At 35.9% G+C, this 18277-nt stretch overlaps 1 protein-coding gene across 1 annotated transcript in view; it reads left to right on the top strand.

Moving 5' to 3' along the window:
- Window positions 1-18277, top strand: part of VWA8 (von Willebrand factor A domain containing 8) — a 380985-nt gene that overhangs the window by 242259 nt on the left and 120449 nt on the right. The window contains exons 27-32 of the mRNA XM_015120969.3: window positions 4928-5036; window positions 7109-7247; window positions 9677-9876; window positions 16252-16362; window positions 17286-17350; window positions 17786-17911. Coding sequence (XP_014976455.3) covers window positions 4928-5036; window positions 7109-7247; window positions 9677-9876; window positions 16252-16362; window positions 17286-17350; window positions 17786-17911 — 750 coding nt within the window. The remainder of the gene's footprint in view (window positions 1-4927; window positions 5037-7108; window positions 7248-9676; window positions 9877-16251; window positions 16363-17285; window positions 17351-17785; window positions 17912-18277) is intronic.

Below are 18277 nucleotides of genomic sequence, written 5' to 3'. Positions count from 1 at the left end.
TGGCAGAAGTATACAAGTCTAAGTTATGAAGTGGAAGCCCTAATTTCTAAATGCAGAACCAAGCACAGAAAGGGAAAATATGTACAGATACTCACATATACGTCATTTGTAGCAAAGCAAAATTAACTTACCAACATCCTGTGAGACCGTAGGGAAGTGACATTCTGAAGTTTCTAGCAAATAAAGAAACATATTACTGGGAATTAATAATGGTATCCATTGTTACTAAAGTATGTAAAGGGGCATCTCTCTTTAATGTGCTGGCTTTTTCTTTTAGTACATATGAAAATATTTTAAGGGATTTCTTAGTTCTGACCTGCTCTCTAAATTTTTTTCTCTCTCAGGTCTTTAATGTGAAAATTACAGATTCTGTAGAACTTTATTCTAAGAGTTTCTAGGAGTTTTGTATGTATAAATTTATGTGGAAACCCAGAAATGTAAGGAATTCATTTTTCCCAGAAAGGAATATAGAGGAGTGAGGAGTAATGCAAGTGGGCATAACATTTGAATTGGCACTTGGGAATAAGAAGGATTTCACCAAGGAGGCTGGAGCAGAAAGGAATTCTAAGTGGAGGTAATGGCCTCCTGGAAGCATGAAATGCATAGCATGTTCAGGAATAGCAAGTAAGAGTTTGAGGTAGCTGAGACTGAGAGGAAGGGATGAGCACAAAGCCAGAATTATTAGTCAGGGCTATTCCATGAAAGGCTCCAGTGAACTTTGTTGGACAACCCAACTTAATTTTTGCCAGAAGTTAGATTTAAAACATCAGGAATGAGTGAGGCCTGCTAAAATTGGAGTTGTTATTTTTCTTCTCAAAGATGGTAGTAATTGTTGAATTTTTGGAAGTTGGTGGAACAGCCCTGAAGGGTTCCATTATTCCCATGAAAATTAGTAGTTCTTGTGGTAAGGAAATGTTTTAGGAATTGTTGATAATAGGTATGTCAACAACTTCCAATTGCATAATGCCCCTAGAAAGATCCAAATCTTTTTCATGTGTTTTCTTTCATATTCCAAAAATAGTGTTGGCAAATGTTCAGAGAAGGCAGAAATTTGCCAGAACATACTCTTTAAAACCCAGCTCACCAATTTATGGAAGCAATCTTAGACAAATCTCTTGCATGTCATTCAGACTATAGTACTTGACTTTAGTGTCCATATGCATCATGTTATGAATTGTATGTGTGTTTTAAAAAAAAGAAAACCTTTTTTATTCTTTCTGTAATTTGCTCAAGTACTATAATTTGACCTGAGTCATAATTGCAACACTCACCTTTCTTTTAGTCCAAACTTTTACTTCCAGATCCTTATTATCATTTCCACAAGGGATTAAGAAACACCAAACATAGGAACTAAAATACTTCGCTGTTTTAAAAAAACATAAATTCATGAATGACATTGAAGATAAAAAGCAGTGCTATTTATGGGCCTTAAGTTCCTCCTCCTTCCCTATGAAATCAAATTCACACATCATTCTAGCTGGGACTTTAACAAAGTTAAACAATACAAGTGACAAAGTCTTAAAGCCATGGAAAATGCCATTATTGTTTTAATCAGATATTAAAACTTAAGTCTGGTCAGAGTTGGATGACATAGTTCACTAAGAGAATAGAGGGGCTTTTGCTAACTGGTTATTTAGAGTTTCCCCTAAATTAATGTTGATTATGTTTCAAATTCCAAAGCTTGCTCACGTATAATATAATGCTTCCGCTTTCCCCTGACTACTAACTTACCAAGGGAGAGAAAGTTAGTAATGGTCAAATTTTCCCACAGCTTATTCAGAGGTCTTAGTAGTAGAAAATAAATGAGGGGCTTGGGTTTACCTCAGTTTGGCCAGCCTAGAGCCTACAGTAATAGTCCAGAAACAATAATACCCCATGTTACCAAGGGACAGAATGGTGTCAGTTTGATTGTGTAACTCCAGGACACCCTGTGTTATGTGTCTTTCAGTTTAGTTATTATTGCCAATAGCATCATGTTATGTGGTTCTGGAATAGATTCTATATAGGGTACCTGAAGGTCCTTCCCATACCCTGCCAACCAAACAGCCAGTGCTATTTATATATAGAACCAGGCAACATATAATTTCCATGACTGTTATTTAGAATGAGTTGGCAAGTTCAAACCAGATTTTATGAACATGCCTGGCATTGTCAGTAAAACCTGAAAGTTGAGCAAATTTACTTTTCCTCAAATGGATGAAGGGTTTTTTGTAAAGCATTTGTATGATAGTTTTGTAAGATTTATGAAAGAATATATTAGATCAATTTTTTAGGCTAGGTATCAACCAAAGATCATTTAATTAATGATCTCCCCTGAATTAAATTAAATTTCAAGATGTGAAACTGTTTCTGTTGTCTTCAAAGAACCAATTTGGGATGTATCCAGAGTTTGTTTTTATATGCTTTAATAAAGCATGTGTATCTATCAGGGGATCTGTTCTGTTGGTAAGTATAGATATTTTCATTCTGATTATTTATTTTCACTTCAGAGTATCAAGACAATGCAAGACTATAAAACTTACCAGTGACACTCCTCTACTCTCTTCCTTGATCATCACAGACTCCCCAAGCTGTAAGGAACTTAACAGATCATTCCCTTCATTTCACAAATGAAGAAATTAATATCAAGCAAAGTCAAAAAGGCAAAAAAAGAAAGAAATTAATACTTAGAGAAAACGATGGACTTTCCCCTTCCCAAGTTTATATAGCAGGTTAATAAAAGAACTAGAACTAAAACCCAAATCTCTTGCACTCTGTTACATTATGTCTTCTATGCTGGCAGAATATTAAGTGTATCTGTTTCTTTTATTTTTCTGTTTCTACATTTGGAGCCCCAATTCTCCTTCGGTGAACTGCTGAAAGCAAGTGTAAAATACAGTTTATTCCCTAGACTAAAAGAGAGATCCCAGTCTATGTTTTCAAGATCTGGCCTGTTAACACAGAAATGTATTTTTATTACATTCAAAAAAAAGAAAACAGTAATTGTAAGACCCCTTTATTCCCCTAATTCAGTACCCTCCTCCTGACCCCCTGCACACACACATTCTTTCCTGGTAAAAAGATGGGAGTAAGTGGGTCACCGATTGAGATAATTGTCCAGATACTTAAAATATATTTTAGACGATAGATTCAAAAGTGTGTGTGTGTACTTTTGAGAGATTTATGTCATATGACTTAGAAGAATTTCAGTGTTAGTTTCTTTTTAATTTCTTTCCTCTTGTGATAAACATTAGCATTCAAAAGGGACGAAAAGCATATTCTACTAGAATGTTTGCTTCCATTATTTTATGCAAAAAAAAATCTTAGCCTTACATGATCTTATTAAGCATATGGAAATATTATGTCAGACTACTTTTTTACTGTAAATAAAATAATTTCTCAATATAAACATGTGTTCTTTTAATGATCATCAAACTCATTCCAAGGATACATTTCAATTTGTAACCATGTGCATTTTATTTTTAGAGAGCTTTTAACTCTGAATCACTAAATTTCTAATGCATTAAATGACAAATCAATGGTTCCTATTTTAAAGACTTGAATAAAAGATAGTATGATTAAAAAGTGAAGACTTGGCTTACACTTGTAATCCCAGCACTTTTGGAGGCTGAAGCAGGAGGATCACTTGAGTCCAGAAGTTTGAGACCAGCCTGGGCAACACAGCAAGACCCTGCTTCTACTACTTCTACTAAAAATTAAAAATAAAAAAATTAACCAGGCATAGTTTTGCATGCCTGTAGTTCCTGCTAATCAGGAGGACGAGGTGGGAGGATCATGAGTCCAGAAGTTCAAGGATGCAGTGAGCTGTGATTGCACTACTGCCCTCCAGCCTGGGTGACAGAGTGAGACCCTGTCTCAAAGAAAAAAAAATGAAGACTTAAAAAAAATTATCTGCTGTTTTATACTTTAGTATTGCCATGTTGGTTTTGGCAAATCACCTTATCTGAAAGTCATTTTAAATAAAAGGGAATCTAAATACAGAATGATTGCATTAGAAATCAGCATATAGCTCCCTTGGTGGGTTAGTGCTGAAAGTGGCCCCACAGGTGTTTCTGGATTCCAGTAATGCTCTACCTCTTTGGGTACTGGTTACACATGCGTGCAGAGCTGACGTATTTATCTGGACATTTTAGTATGTACTTTATGTTTTAATTCAAAGTAAAAAAATTAAGATGCCCAAATAAAGCCTATGAAACTTGCCGTATACAACATACAAAGTGAGACTAGTAGTATCATGTACTCTTTATTATTTGATTCCAAATTTAAAAGAATAGGCTGGGCGCGGTGGCTCATGCCTGTAATCCCAGCACTTTGGGAGGCCAAGGCAGGCAGATCACCTGAGGTCGAGACCAGCCTGACCAACATGGAGAAACCCCACCTCTACTAAAAATACAAAATTAGCCAGGTGTGGTGGTGCATGCCTGTAATCCCAGTTACTCAGGAAGGCTAAAACAAAAGAATTGCTTGAACCCAGGAGGCGGAGGTTGCGGTGAGCCTATATCGCACAATTGCACTCCAGCCTGGGCAACAAGAGTGAAACTCCGTCTCAAAAAAAAGAATAGACTGAAAAAATTGATAGATTGCTCCAATTTTTAGAAAAAGTTTTCCTATACTCTACCAGAAACGTAGATGTTAAATTACTACAATTCAAAGGAGTATGTATGTAAATCAATTATATTTGTCATTAAGGTAAAAAAAGGACCTTGCCTTACCTTCTGAGTTTCTGAAATGTGGGATCTTTTTTGTCTTAAAGTATATTTTAAACATGATTTTATACACTGTCTTTTAATGAAATGAAATATAACTCACTTCTAAGTAAAGCGTTCTTCAAATTTATTTGTATGGTTGGTAATAGATGGCTTGTTATTTTTTTTTCTGTGACTTGGATACAATAAGAAATGTTTACTTTGCAAATCATCCTTAACAGGTTGCCTCTGCCAGAACAGACGTTCATGGGCTACTGGACAATTGGTCAGGCAAGAAGTGGGATGCAAAAACTCTTGTGTCCAGTGGAAACTCATCATATAGACATAAAGGTTAATATCATCATTATTTTCTCTTAAAATATTGAACCTTATAAATTTTGCTGTATCTTCCCTGGAGATAATCCAAACAATCTCAGAAATGGTTTGTTCTGATGTTATTTTAGCTTCTGCTCTAACTTTCTGATCAGGCTGGCCTCTCAGTAGACAATTCCTAAAGGCTAGATAGAATTTCTAAAGAGCTAATTGGATGATGAGAGTCAGGTATGTTACATATTTTCCTAGGAAAGTTGCTCTGTGATATTTGTCTTATGCTAATAGGATTAAAACTTTGTGCTTTTTGATTTTTGGCCTCTTTAGCCACACATTGTTGCCAGGTTCAGGCTTCATGTGAAAGGAAAAGAAAGAACTATCAGTCACTAGTTGCAATAGCAGTCCCTCTAGGTATTTCAAGTAGAAAGGAATTTACTGTGAGAAATTAGATGCTTGTAAAATCATTAGAAAGGGCAGCAGGAACAGAAGTTGAGGGGCAACACTGGACTTATAATTTCAAGATCAGTATTTCTGCTTCTGCTGCCATTGCTGCTGCTGAGGGCAGCACAGTAGAGCAGCGTCAGCAAACATTTTCTCTAAAGGACCACAGAGTCAATATTTTTTAGGCTTTGTAACCATACAGATTCTGTTGCAACCACTCAACTCTGCCATATAGTGCAAAAGCAGCCTTGGCAGTACGTAAACAAGTGGAAGTGGCTGTGTTTCACCAGAATTTTATTTACAAAAAAAACAGGCTATGGGTCAGACCTGGCCTGCAGGCCCTAGTTTGTCAACCCTTACAGTAAGACAAAGTGAAACACACCCAGACATGTGCTAATCTGACTGTTCATTTTTGTCAGAGCCTCCTTGTCTGCTATTACTGCAGGAAGATGGCCACTACCTCTTTTCTGCCTTCCAGATCTCATTCAAGTGCATTTAATTGGCAAAACCTAAATCATTTCCAGAACGCTTTCTATTTATTATTATTATTATTGAGACGGAGTCTTGTTCTGTCACCCAGGCTGGAGTGCAGTGGCGCGATCTCGGCTCACTGCAAGCTCCGCCTCCCGGATTCACGCCATTCTCCTGCCTCAGCCACCCGAGTAGCTGGGACTACAGGCGCCCTCCACCACGCCCAGCTAATGTTTTGTATTTTTAGTAGAGAGGGGGTTTCACTGTGTTAGCCAGAGTGGTCTCGATCTCCTGACCTCGTGATCCACCCGCCTCAGCCTCCCAAAGTGCTGGGATTACAGGCGTGAGCCACTGTGCCTGGCTACCAGGATCCTTTCTAAAGGGAGTATGAGAAATGCAGTTTCTTACTCCCCTAGCCCCTGAGATATAGACTACATAGAAGAGGGGTGGTGGGCAGGGGACATGGATGCCAATATCTAGTCCAAACATTTTTGATTAAGGACTGTAGGGCATGCAAATCACTGGAATTTTGCTTACATCTCTAGTGTTCTTTCAAGAAGTCATATCTAAGTACCCAGAACTAATATTCTTAACATTATTAAATTAGGTACTCTGCTTATATTTATATTGAATAATTATCACCATGCGTGAAATACTCTTTCATAAGTAACACTAGTGATTATCAGTAAGTTTGTTTTTTTAAAAAATTTCAAATGCCACATGTTTTGCATTTAATTTAAAATACCCAGGTTTAACCATTACATTTCTGTGTAATGACATAAAAATCCTTCTTCACAATGGAAATGTATCAGGCTCTGGCTCATTCATTTGCAAATTATTCTCCTGGTTTGGACAGCTCTGGGTCCTGAGACTTGGAGTTCAAAACTGGCTCTCGCCTTAGGAAGGAATGAAGAAATGGAAATGCTATGGGATTTTACATCTGGTGTATTTCATGAGTAAAAAGAAAAAGTGAGAAATTAAATAAGATAGCATATGTGAAAGCATTTATAAATGCAAATGTATTATTATTATTGTTATGAGTACTAAGCCTATCAATAAATTGAAAAAAGAGCAGGATATTAAATACTTGAATTTAAAGTTTATATTTTGGAAGAACTTTAGCTTTTCTACATTTTGGTGACAACCAAAATGTCTTCACTGAGATAACTGCTTTATTGTAGGGTCCAGCACTTATAAATATACAGGAGTATCCAATAGAAAGACATGAAGAAAGATCCCTAAACTTTACTGAAGAATGTGCCTCCTGGAGAATACCGCTGAATGAAGTTAATATAATCTGTGACATTGCTACATCACATGGTATGTCCGCTTATTCTTTTGATCTTTCTTTACTGCATATGTTTTTTTAAAAGAGGGATTAAAATAATCTCTAGACATCAAAAAGTTTATGATAGACTTGGTGTCTGTCATTCTTGGATTGGATAGCAATTATATGTAATTTAGAACTAATTTCCTCTAACAACCTAACAAAATGCTATTGTGGAATCCACGTAAGCACTGCTGAGTTTGTATGCATATGTCTGTTTCTCATTACAATTGTAGCACAAAGTTAAACACACCCAGGCATGTGCTAAAAATAGAAGGGAAAAATAAAAAGGAAAAACATTGGGTTTTTTGGCTCAGATTCCAGTTTGGTGATTACATGAACCATGAAAGTAGGGCTGGAGTGATTTGCAGTCATTAAACTTCTAATTGTAAAGGATGGCAAATAAAGAATGTGAATTTTTGGCATCCACACTTCTGGACTGTTGCCATTACCTACTGATTCATGCAGTGGGCCCTGGGTACATTTTGGCAGAAGTTCCTCAACTGCTGTCAGTTACTAAGGTGATATAAACAGAAGTGGTGGCTGGGGGAAGGGAGAGAGTCTCTAACTTGACTAAGATGAGAATTGTTGAGGCAAAAATTGGTATCTTGGTTTTTTGCCTATAAGTTCTATTGATATAGTTTATTCTACAAATCTGCCATTTTAAATAAAAATACGTGCTTTTAAAAATATACAGTTTTTTAAAATTGGTAAAAGATAAATGTCAATCTTGTATCTGTATGTTTAAGACAAAGACTGAACTGCATTTAATGCCTGCAAAAAGAGAAAATAGTTAATGAGTTTATTAAGGACATTTCCGTTAACACTTTTACTATATTCCCAGTGCCCTATATTACGCAGGAAGATGCTCAATAAATGTTGACTATAACTTATTTGTGTTGATAATGGAAGCATTATAAAAGATCCATAAATTATAAATTCTGTGGTTCTGATAATTGACACTGTAACATCTACAGTTTGCATCGTCTACTAAAAAAGTGTGTCTTTTTCAGTCCTTCTGTTGACTTGTGTTTCTTATCAGTTAGCTTATTTATTTAAATTTACTGTATCTTTATATATAATATGTGTGATATGTATAATATGTCATTATATATAATATATAGATATGGTACACATGCACGCACACAGACACACACATGTGTTCCCGATTTTTCAGGGTAGTCCCAATTTTTTTTTTTTTTTTTGAGACAGAGTCTGGCTCTGTAGCCCAGGATGGAGTGCAGTGGCACAATCTCGGCTCACTGCAAGCTCCACCTCCCAGGTTCACGCCATTCTTCTGCCTCCACCTCCTGAATAGCTGGGACTACAAGCGCCCGCCACCACACCCCGCTAATTTTTGTGTATTTTTAGTAGAGACAGGGTTTCACTGTGTTAGCCAGGATGGTCTCGATCTCCTGACCTCATGATCCACCCACCTCGGCCTCCCAAAGTGCTGGGATTACAGGCGTGATGTAGTCCCAAATTTAAATGACGTATCTTATTGTTGTATCTCATGTCTTAATTTGGGGTTTGGAAAATATGACCACTGTAAAATAGATACCTGGGTGATAGGTGATGCTGATACCATTTATTATGCAAAAGTAGCTTAATCCCTTGCTTCAATGGTTCCCACATAAGAGATTATGAGAAACTTAGTCCAGAGCCTGGCTCCTCAAAAGGGGGGACCTCAAACCAGCAGCATTAGCCTCTCCTGGAAATTTGTTGGAAAGGCAGAATCTGAAACCACACCCCAAACCTCCTGAAGTCTGCAGTTTTATTAGATCCCCAGGTGATTCAGAGGCACTTGAAACTTTGAAGAAGCACTGACTTCTTCAAATGGAAGGAAATGGACTTAGGTACCCAGATTGAAAAGACAGAGATTTTATAGTAAGAAATACTTAAATATGAACAAAAGTTTGGAAAATAAGATCCATAGAGCTAAGATTTTTTAAATGGAATTACTTATTTACAGCTAGAAAATCTTAAAGAGCTAGTAACTGTCTGGAAAATGCAAGATTAGCAGATAGAAGATGTTGACCAACTGGTGTCCATCTGAACCAACAAGAGAACAGACCTTCACTGTAGCACTAAGCACATTACTGTCATACAAGGAAGAATTTCCTGACATTGAGGATTGTTTAATATTTAATGGTTTTATCACAAGATATTATGACATTCTTTGGGGAACAAATAGATAATCAATTTTTTTCAGATAGATAGTTGTGACCCTATCTACATTTAGGGTCGAAACTAAGTTGCTTGTCATGGTCTTTTCAGCCTAATCAAGCCATGATACAAATCATCTGCTGAGTTCCAACTCCGTGTTCCAGCTGTGTATTCATGATTCAGTTTTCACTAGACCTCTTGGCCAACTAGAAAATTGGTTGCCAGCCACAAAATTAACACCTTTTTGTCATTTCAGAAAATGAGCAAAATACTCTCTATGTCGTTACATGCAATCCTGCTTCCCTGTACTTTATGAATATGACTGGGGAAAGTGGCTTCTTTGTGGACTTTTTTGATATCTTCACAAGAACAGCCAATGGCATTTGGCACCCTTTTATGACAGTGGCACCGCTGGGAAGTCCTCTCAAAGGTCAAGTGGTTCTCCATGAGCAGCAGGTAATGCACACCAGGCTACAATGATGTGAAGAATGACTTACATGAAAGGCAAGGGTGATTAGAAACCTACAACTGAAAAGATGTGCTTTCATGATGATCAAGGAGAGGAGCTGGAGGGGATGGGTCAGGAGTTGCATTTTATCAGTACCACAAAGGCAGGCTAATATCTTGCTTTCTCTAGAGACTTCAACATGACCTATAAATCTAGAAACAGGTAAGTCAGGGTTTTTCAACCTCAACACTATTGACATCTGAGGTCAGATGATTCTTTGTTATGAAGCTTCCACTCACTTTGGGGAGATATACCAGTAAACCAACAAATGAACATGCCAGTTTCAGGTAATGATAATTGTTACATATAGAAACATAGTAATGTCCAAGGGAGTGATGGGGATGGGGTAGGAAGAATTGAGAAAGTGAATCGTATTAAAAAGAGTGCTGAGATATCACCTTTTAGGAGATGACATTTTATCTGAGACCTGAATGACGTTTTTTGGTAGAGATAGCCATGTAAATACACCAAATGGAATACAGTGAGATCCATCAGTATCTAATGATGCTCAAGTTCTGTCCATCATTACTATGGATTAGTGCACTAAGATTGTACTAGTGACAAGCACAGATGCCCGGACTCAGGCTAAAAATAACTCCAAACAAAACATATAGATCCGAAGACAGATTTCAATTAGTGAGAATTCTAAAGGTCTAAGTTAATCTATACAATACCAGTAGAAAGGAGCCTAATGTTTTTGTATACCTATTATCAACTAGTATATACCAAGTACTACACTAAGCATATTATTCATTCAACAAATATATATCATGTGCCTCCTATTGAGGATACTGCAGTGACCAAAAATACCCAAAAACTCTTGTCCTCAAAAGCTTACATTCTGATGTAGGAAGATAGACAGTAAGCAAAATAAGTAATTATATCTTAAATTAGAAGGTGAGAAACAATAGGGAAGAAGATTGCAATTTAAAACAAGGCAGGCAGGGATTGCCTAATTGAAAGGGGGATATTTAAACAAAGATTTTAGAGAGGTGAAGAGGAGAACAGGTATCTGGAAGAAGAGAGTTCTAGACAAAAGCAATAGTAGGTTTAAAGGCCCAGAGGCTAGAAACATGCCTCTTCATCTTTAAAGAAGTGTAATGGGGAAGATTGAATAAGAGGGAAGTGCTGGGCACGGTGGCTCACACCTGTAATCCCAGCACTTTGGGAGGCTGAGACAGGTAGATCACGAGGTCAGGAGACCGAGACTATCCTGGCTAACACGGTGAAACCCCGTGTCTACTAAAAATACAAAAAATTAGCCGGGTGTGGTGGCAGGTGCCTGTAGTCCCAGCTACTCGGGAGGCTGAGGCAGGAGAATGGCGTGAACCCGGGAGGTGGAGCTTGCAGTGAGCCGAGATTGCACCACTGCACTCCAGCCTGGGCGACAGAGCAAGACTCTGTCTCAAAAAAAAAAAAAAAAAAAAAAAAAAAAAAAAAAAAGAGGGAAGCAGGAGGAGGTGAGATAAAGAGGTTACACTGTGGGTTGGAGTAGGGGCAAAGTGAAGGGGGTGGTGAGAAGCAGGCTGTGTAGAGTAGGGGTCCCTAACGCCCAGGCCACAGACCAGTATTGGCTTAGGAACTGGGCCGCACAGCAGGAGGTAAGTGGTGGGCAAGGAAGCATTGCTGCCTGAGCTCCACCTCCTGTCAGATTAGCCACAGCATTGCATTTTCATAGGCCCGTGAGCCCTATTGTGAACTGTGCATGCAAGATATCTAGGTTGTGTGCTCCTTGAAGAACCTAATGCCTGATGATCTTAGATAGAACAATTTCATCCTGAAACCACCCCACACCCCCACACAGCCCCCACCCCACCTCTCCAGTCATGGGACAGTTTTCCACGAAACTGGTCTCTGGTGCCAAAAAGGTTGGGCACCACTGGTGTAGAGTCTTGTAGGCCATTGAAGTTTCTGGATCCTGACTATGAGTAAAAGGGGAAGACAGGAGGAGGTTTTGAGCAGGAAGCTAGCATGATTAAAGGATTTCTCTGGGTGCTCTGTGTGAATAGTCTGTAGGTGCTAAGGCACAATGAGGGAGACTAGTTAAGAGACATGGTGGTTTGGAGGAGGATGGGGCTCATAAGCAATGACAGATTCTAGAAATATTTTGAAGGTAGAACTAACAGGATTTCCTAACAATTCCAATATATGGGGTCAGAGAGAGAGTAAAGGACAACCGTAAGATTTAGGGACTGAGCAACTTGAAGTTGCCATTGACTAAGATGGGGAAGGAATCTGGGAGGAAAGCTCAGATGATATTAGATTCAGTTTGAGATGTCCATTAAATATCCACATAGATGATAAGACTGGAGTTCAATGGAGAGCTCCTACCAGGATATACCAGCTTGGGATTCATTAACAAATAAATGTTCTTTAAAGCCATGAGACTGAAAGAACTCACCAAGGGACTGAATGTAGAGAACAGAAGTTCAAACACTAAGACTTGGGGCAGTAAAATTTTAAGAAATCAGGAAGATGAGGAAGAATCAATGATGGAGTTTGAAAATGAGTGACCAGTAGAGTAGATGGATAAACTGAGGAGTGTGTTATCCAGGAATGCAAGTGATGAATGTCTCAAAGATAAGGATCAATTGTTAAATGCTGCCAACATAACATGTAAGAGATTGCTTACTTACTCATGTTATTCTTCCAACTGCCCAGTGAGGGTAGCTCTTAGCCACATTTACATATGAGAAGACTGAGGCTCAGACTTCAAATAACTTGTCTGGCAGGGAAATAGTAGAACTGAGATTCACAGCAGATTGGTTTGACCCTACCAGAATTAAACATCACCTACTGTCTCCCTCACTACAGATTTGGGGAAAAAGATTAGTTTGAAAACTTAACAAGTACTCATAATAGGAAAATATTTTTTAAATGCAGTGTTGTTACTTATGAATATTTAAAGAGCAAGTGCTACCAAGAAATAATACTTTCACTAATCAAGAGAAAAGTATTGCATAATATGTCAGTAGTTCATTGAGGAAATAAGTCAACGTTAACTTTAGTCCGTGCCTCCAGAAATTATCATAAATTCTGAGTTATAAGTATTTTTCTGATTTTGTTTTTACTTTTTTATTTTTACTTTTACTTTCTCCTAGGAGCAGAATTTATAAATATCCAGATATTGTTTATAAAAGTTTATGTCCTGAAAATTGGAATGAGGGTTTTACTTTATAGATTTTCAACAAAGTATCGATGCCATTGAATTTAACTCTGTAGCCAAAACAATCTGTCATAAAAGGTACATGATATCTTGGTGGTTTGTAATTTAGTAAGTCAGTCAAATTTGGATGAGACTACATTTGGAATATTTATTTAAACAGTCCTGCCACATTTTCAACTGTCAAATTCACTGTCAAATTTACATACACAAATTCTTTAATAAAAGTGCCAGATTTGTAGGTTCTCAGCAAGAGTTTTATTTTCTCAAAAGATCCAATTATTTGGTAACATTGCTAATTAATACTCTGTTTAATTTCAATTACTTTCATGGAAGAAAATCTGATTTTCATTGTGAAGCTGTGCTTGACTTCCATAGCCAGCACCTTGCCTCCTTATATGCTGCCTTGCTTATCCCTTTGGCCACAGTTTCAAGTTTTCCAGAAAACTGCTTCGGAACCCTGAGCAGACCTGCACACCTTGTCTGTATACTTCCTCTCTACCTGTCCTCTAAACTGCCTTCTCTTTTCCCAGAGAGGGTATCTTAACTATTTTATAATTTACCCCTGTCAAGATGTCAGACCTGTACAATTCCATGTGAACAGCACAGAGCTGTGAAATTTAACAACTGATAAATAATTCTAGTGGAATGAAAAATAAGTAGACTGCCATCAATTCCTTCTTCTTCATTCTACCCTAACTAAAAATGAAGCAAAAATATTGTAGAAAAGTACTTCCATGAATTCGGCTATTCCTTGTCTTTTTAACATAAATCTTTGCTACAGATGCATGTCCCTGGTTAGTTTAAGAAGTTGTTCAAAAATTCCTTGCTAAAATAAAATCTCAAGTAAGAAAAGGGAAACTTTGCCATGCCTAAAAATAAAGACCCTCCCCTTCCCCCACTCCCCATGAGATTATTTATTACATCTGTACAAAGTTTAGAATTTCAGATTTAGGGACATTGAGGTCATCCAGAGGTTACTTTTCTCCCAGTCAAATACAAACATAATAAAATTGCTCACTTGCGTCTCCTCCCTGCCCCCCTTAAAGGAGTGCCAAAGCCACAGTTACATGTACTCATGTATGACGCAAAATTCTATTTTTAAAACCAGACAGAATCTATCATTAGTCATTTACAGAAGGAAACCATTAACATCTAAAAGGATGGAGCAACAGAACTCCTTCATGTTGCCAATTGCTTATAAACTAATTCTAAATACAGCAGTGGCTGGAAATATGTGTTTTCTGTCACTTAGAAAGATATAGTTTTTCAGTTCACTTATGCCATGTTATGAATATATAAGTATTAGACCCTAAAAAGGTAGAAAAATGGAAGACGATACTAACTTATTTTTATACTTGATCATATTTGTTTAATCAACTGCTTATTCTTATGCTTACTCATTTTTAGGCATGAAACATTTTTAGGACTTCCTTTTGCTTACAAAGGCTAATATTATCCCAAATTGCTTAAGTACTAAGAATTCATTTTAATGTTGTACATATTTATTATACAAGAAAGATTTCTTCCATCAAAAAATACTTATTCAAAAAATATTTAATCTAGAATGGAGATTGTAAATTTTTAACTTAATTTTATTTTTTTCTTAAGGAAAACTCTAAGGTATCATTACCATTTTCAAAACTGTCAAGTAGTGGTGAATGATACTTGTTATATGTTAATTTTTAAAAGAATATTTCTAACACACATTCTTAATGGAGAATTATATCTCATACAGAATGATGCATTCTAAGGGTGATGTTTATGAAAGAAATTAAAGCTTTGTTAACATGATCAGTAAAATTTTTTAATACATCTAAAAATCAGAGTATATGGTGTGAAGTGAGTTATATGGTGCAAATACTATTTTAATTCTTGAGCACTTCCATAAAATTAGCTTGTAAAATAAAATTAAAACCACACTGAGATGCTAGATTTGCAGATGAATCATTCATTTTTTAACATTTCTTCTTCTTTCTCTGACTAAATTATATGACAGAAGGCAAGGGTCATGATTAATTCATCGTTGTATTCTTTATATATTAAATATAAGCTCCTCAATAAATATTATGGAATAAATGAACAAACACTTCACATTTTATTGTTTTCTATATTTTTCAAGGTTTGTATTAATTATTTGTGTGCTTTATGACTTTATCTTCTCCAAAAGAAATTCTTCTTGAAATGAAAAGTTCACAAGAGTTAGGATAACTGGAGGAGCCCCAAACATAAAATAAAATAAAACAAAGAGAGAAAAGACACCTGCATAACAATGAGGTCTGACAAATAACTTGCAGGTACCTTTTTGCAAACCTGTTAGTCTAATCTTCAAACCTCTTTATATTTTAACTAAAAAGTCAACTTCTTTGCATCCCTTTAAAATATTTAATTTTTTCTGGCTTTCTCAGTGTTAAGTTTTTATTTCATGTATTTCAGTTCATATATTTCAACACATAAGGTTTATTTATTTTCTTAAAAAACATATCCTAATTACTGAAAGATTACATCATTGCATAGCTATGATTAATAATGCTGCAGAAATCTGTTGTTTGTACTTTATTATAGCACCAGTTATGAAGGTCTTTCAAGCTTGGTGAATTTCTAAATGAAGGAACACTCATTACTAGCTAGTTTCTTGGAGTCCTGCGTATTTCTTGCCAACTCATCTTTAGATCTATTTTATACCTATTTTCTAAATTGAACCTGGATTTGTGAAAAAGATAAGTAAGATTTAATTATGCACAATATAAGAGAGCTTTCAACAGAGCATTCTCTAGGTATAATTTTGGTACAGGTAGATGAACTTCTTAAAATCATCAATCTTTGTAATTTCCTTATTACTAGATAATAAAACAGAATCATGGTTCAACTAGCTTATATTTAAAAGGGAATGGTTGTTACATAAAAATATTTAAAGAGAATACCTTCTGCATCACATATTTAGAAATGTCTTCATAAAACCACCAACAATTTTAAATTCCTCATTAAGAAAAATCATTTAATGTCTTTGTGATATTTCTTAAGTATTACAATATTGTCTTTGTTTTGATTTATCCCTATAACCTTCATTGTCAGGTTGCCAAGAGGTTGCCGCTTTAAAAAATTAAAAAAAAAAACAAAAAACAAATCTTGAGCTTTTCACTGTTTTTATCATTTGCAGAGTGATGTTATCCTGTTGTTAGATACCACTGGCCGGGCCCTTCATCGCCTCATCCTCCCTTCAGAGAAACTTACATCTAAGAAACCTTTCTGGTGGAACAAAGAAGAAGCTGTAAGAAACACCACATTTGTCCAGCAAATTGCCAAGGATTTCTATAGCTTTCTAACCAGAAAGATGCATGCATACCCATCCCTTTAAGTGCCTTTGGTTTGTTGTAATGCACAAGAGAATTTCCTGTTACGCACATATAGATTTTAACATGATATATATAACCATAGATATGTGTATAATTAAATATCAATAACTTCTTTTTATGACATTATACTTGCATGAAGATTTGCCAGGACTGGACTAACAAGAGAAAATTAATAAGTATTTGGATATGGTATTTTTAACAAATTTCTGATCATGAAGTCAATTTAACCTGTTTTCCAGTTATGTAGTTATGTTTTGGATTTATATGATAAAACTGTGAGTATGCTACCTAATTTCCTCTACTAGACAAATACGTGTTTTAGTTTATTAACTAAATTAAACTAGTAAGTAAATAGTTTAGGCCAACACAAGAGAATTTATTCTGCCATTCAGAAAAAAATAATGGTTTTAAAATAAGGTTTACCCTCTGTCCTGCAAGTCAACATACTTAGGTCTTAAAAGACTATGAAAAAAGTTATTTTTTAAAATGTCATAAATGTTTCCTAATATAAGAAACAAAGTGTTTCCCATGTGTTTATTTTATGGTGTAAATTCCATGGTTAATCATCAGATAGCCTGTTATTTCTTAACAATGTTTGGTATTGTTTTTAAAAATTTATTCTGAAGAGGTTTTAGTATATAGTTCACAGTAAATTTTGATATATAGTTTAATCCATTTTACCATAAGAGTCTTAGAGTAGATAAATAGATAGCTTGTTTGAGAATTACATGTTTTACAAGTTGAAGAACTTTATTTTATTTAAGGGGAAGTGGCTAAAGAGAGACATGTCTGTATATGACACATTTAATGTGAATATCTTGTTTTGTTTTGTCTTTAGGAAACTTATAAAATGTGTAAAGAATTTTCACACAAAAACTGGCTGGTATTCTACAAAGAAAAAGGGTGAGCTCTTTATTAGAGAAGATTTAAACTGAAGTTCTTATTTGGCCCATTCTATTTCCTGTTTTGATTATACTTGTTTACTATAAAGTGAATGTAACCAAATTATGAATGTTTTAATATAAAAGTAACTTTGCCCACATTGCAGAATACTGAGAAACAGACATAAGAAAAGCTAATGCTCACAATTCTATGACATAGCCACTACTAACATGGCAATGGTCACTACTTTCCATTATTTTTACTTATACACACCCTGACATAGTTTAGAATTTTGCATATCTGTTTTTCTCAATTAACATTTTTCTACATTATTACTCAGTCTTAAAAACATTCTATTTACGGGTTGCATAATGTATCATGAAATGATTATGCCAGATTACTCAACCATTATCCTCACCATTTCCTTTCAGATACAGTTTTCTTCTCCTTTTCCAGGAACAGCCTGACTGTGCTGGATGTTCTAGAAGGGCGAACTCACACCATCTCACTTCCCATCAATCTCAAGACAGTTTTCCTTGTAGCAGAGGACAAATGGCTTCTGGTGGAGAGCAAAACAAATCAGTGAGTGGCTTTATATAGTGTATCATGGAGTATGTTATAGCTCAATCTTATTTATCAATTATCCATCATCTTTACTGTTCTGTCTTTCCCGTGTCTATCTTTTAGCAATTTCTGTGTTTGGCAGCATCTCTATATATGAGACTTATAAGAAGTGAGGAGGGGAGAAAAAATAAATGTCACTTCTCAGAAAATGGCATTGAAATTAACAGTTAAAAAATCATGACTTTTTCGTATGATCCATATTTATTTGGGCTTTTTCCTATTTGTACATTGAGAATTCACTGTATTCTTGCCAAACTGGAGATACTTCAAAGTAGATTTTCCCTTCGAAGAGCCACAGTCTCCATCCTTAGAGCTGTCGCCTTT

Source organism: Macaca mulatta, chromosome 17 (genome assembly GCF_049350105.2).
Source record: "Macaca mulatta isolate MMU2019108-1 chromosome 17, T2T-MMU8v2.0, whole genome shotgun sequence".
NCBI lineage: Eukaryota > Metazoa > Chordata > Mammalia > Primates > Cercopithecidae > Macaca > Macaca mulatta.
The sequence above is the reverse complement of the archived record's forward strand: the minus strand, read 5'-3'. Positions and strand labels throughout refer to the sequence as shown.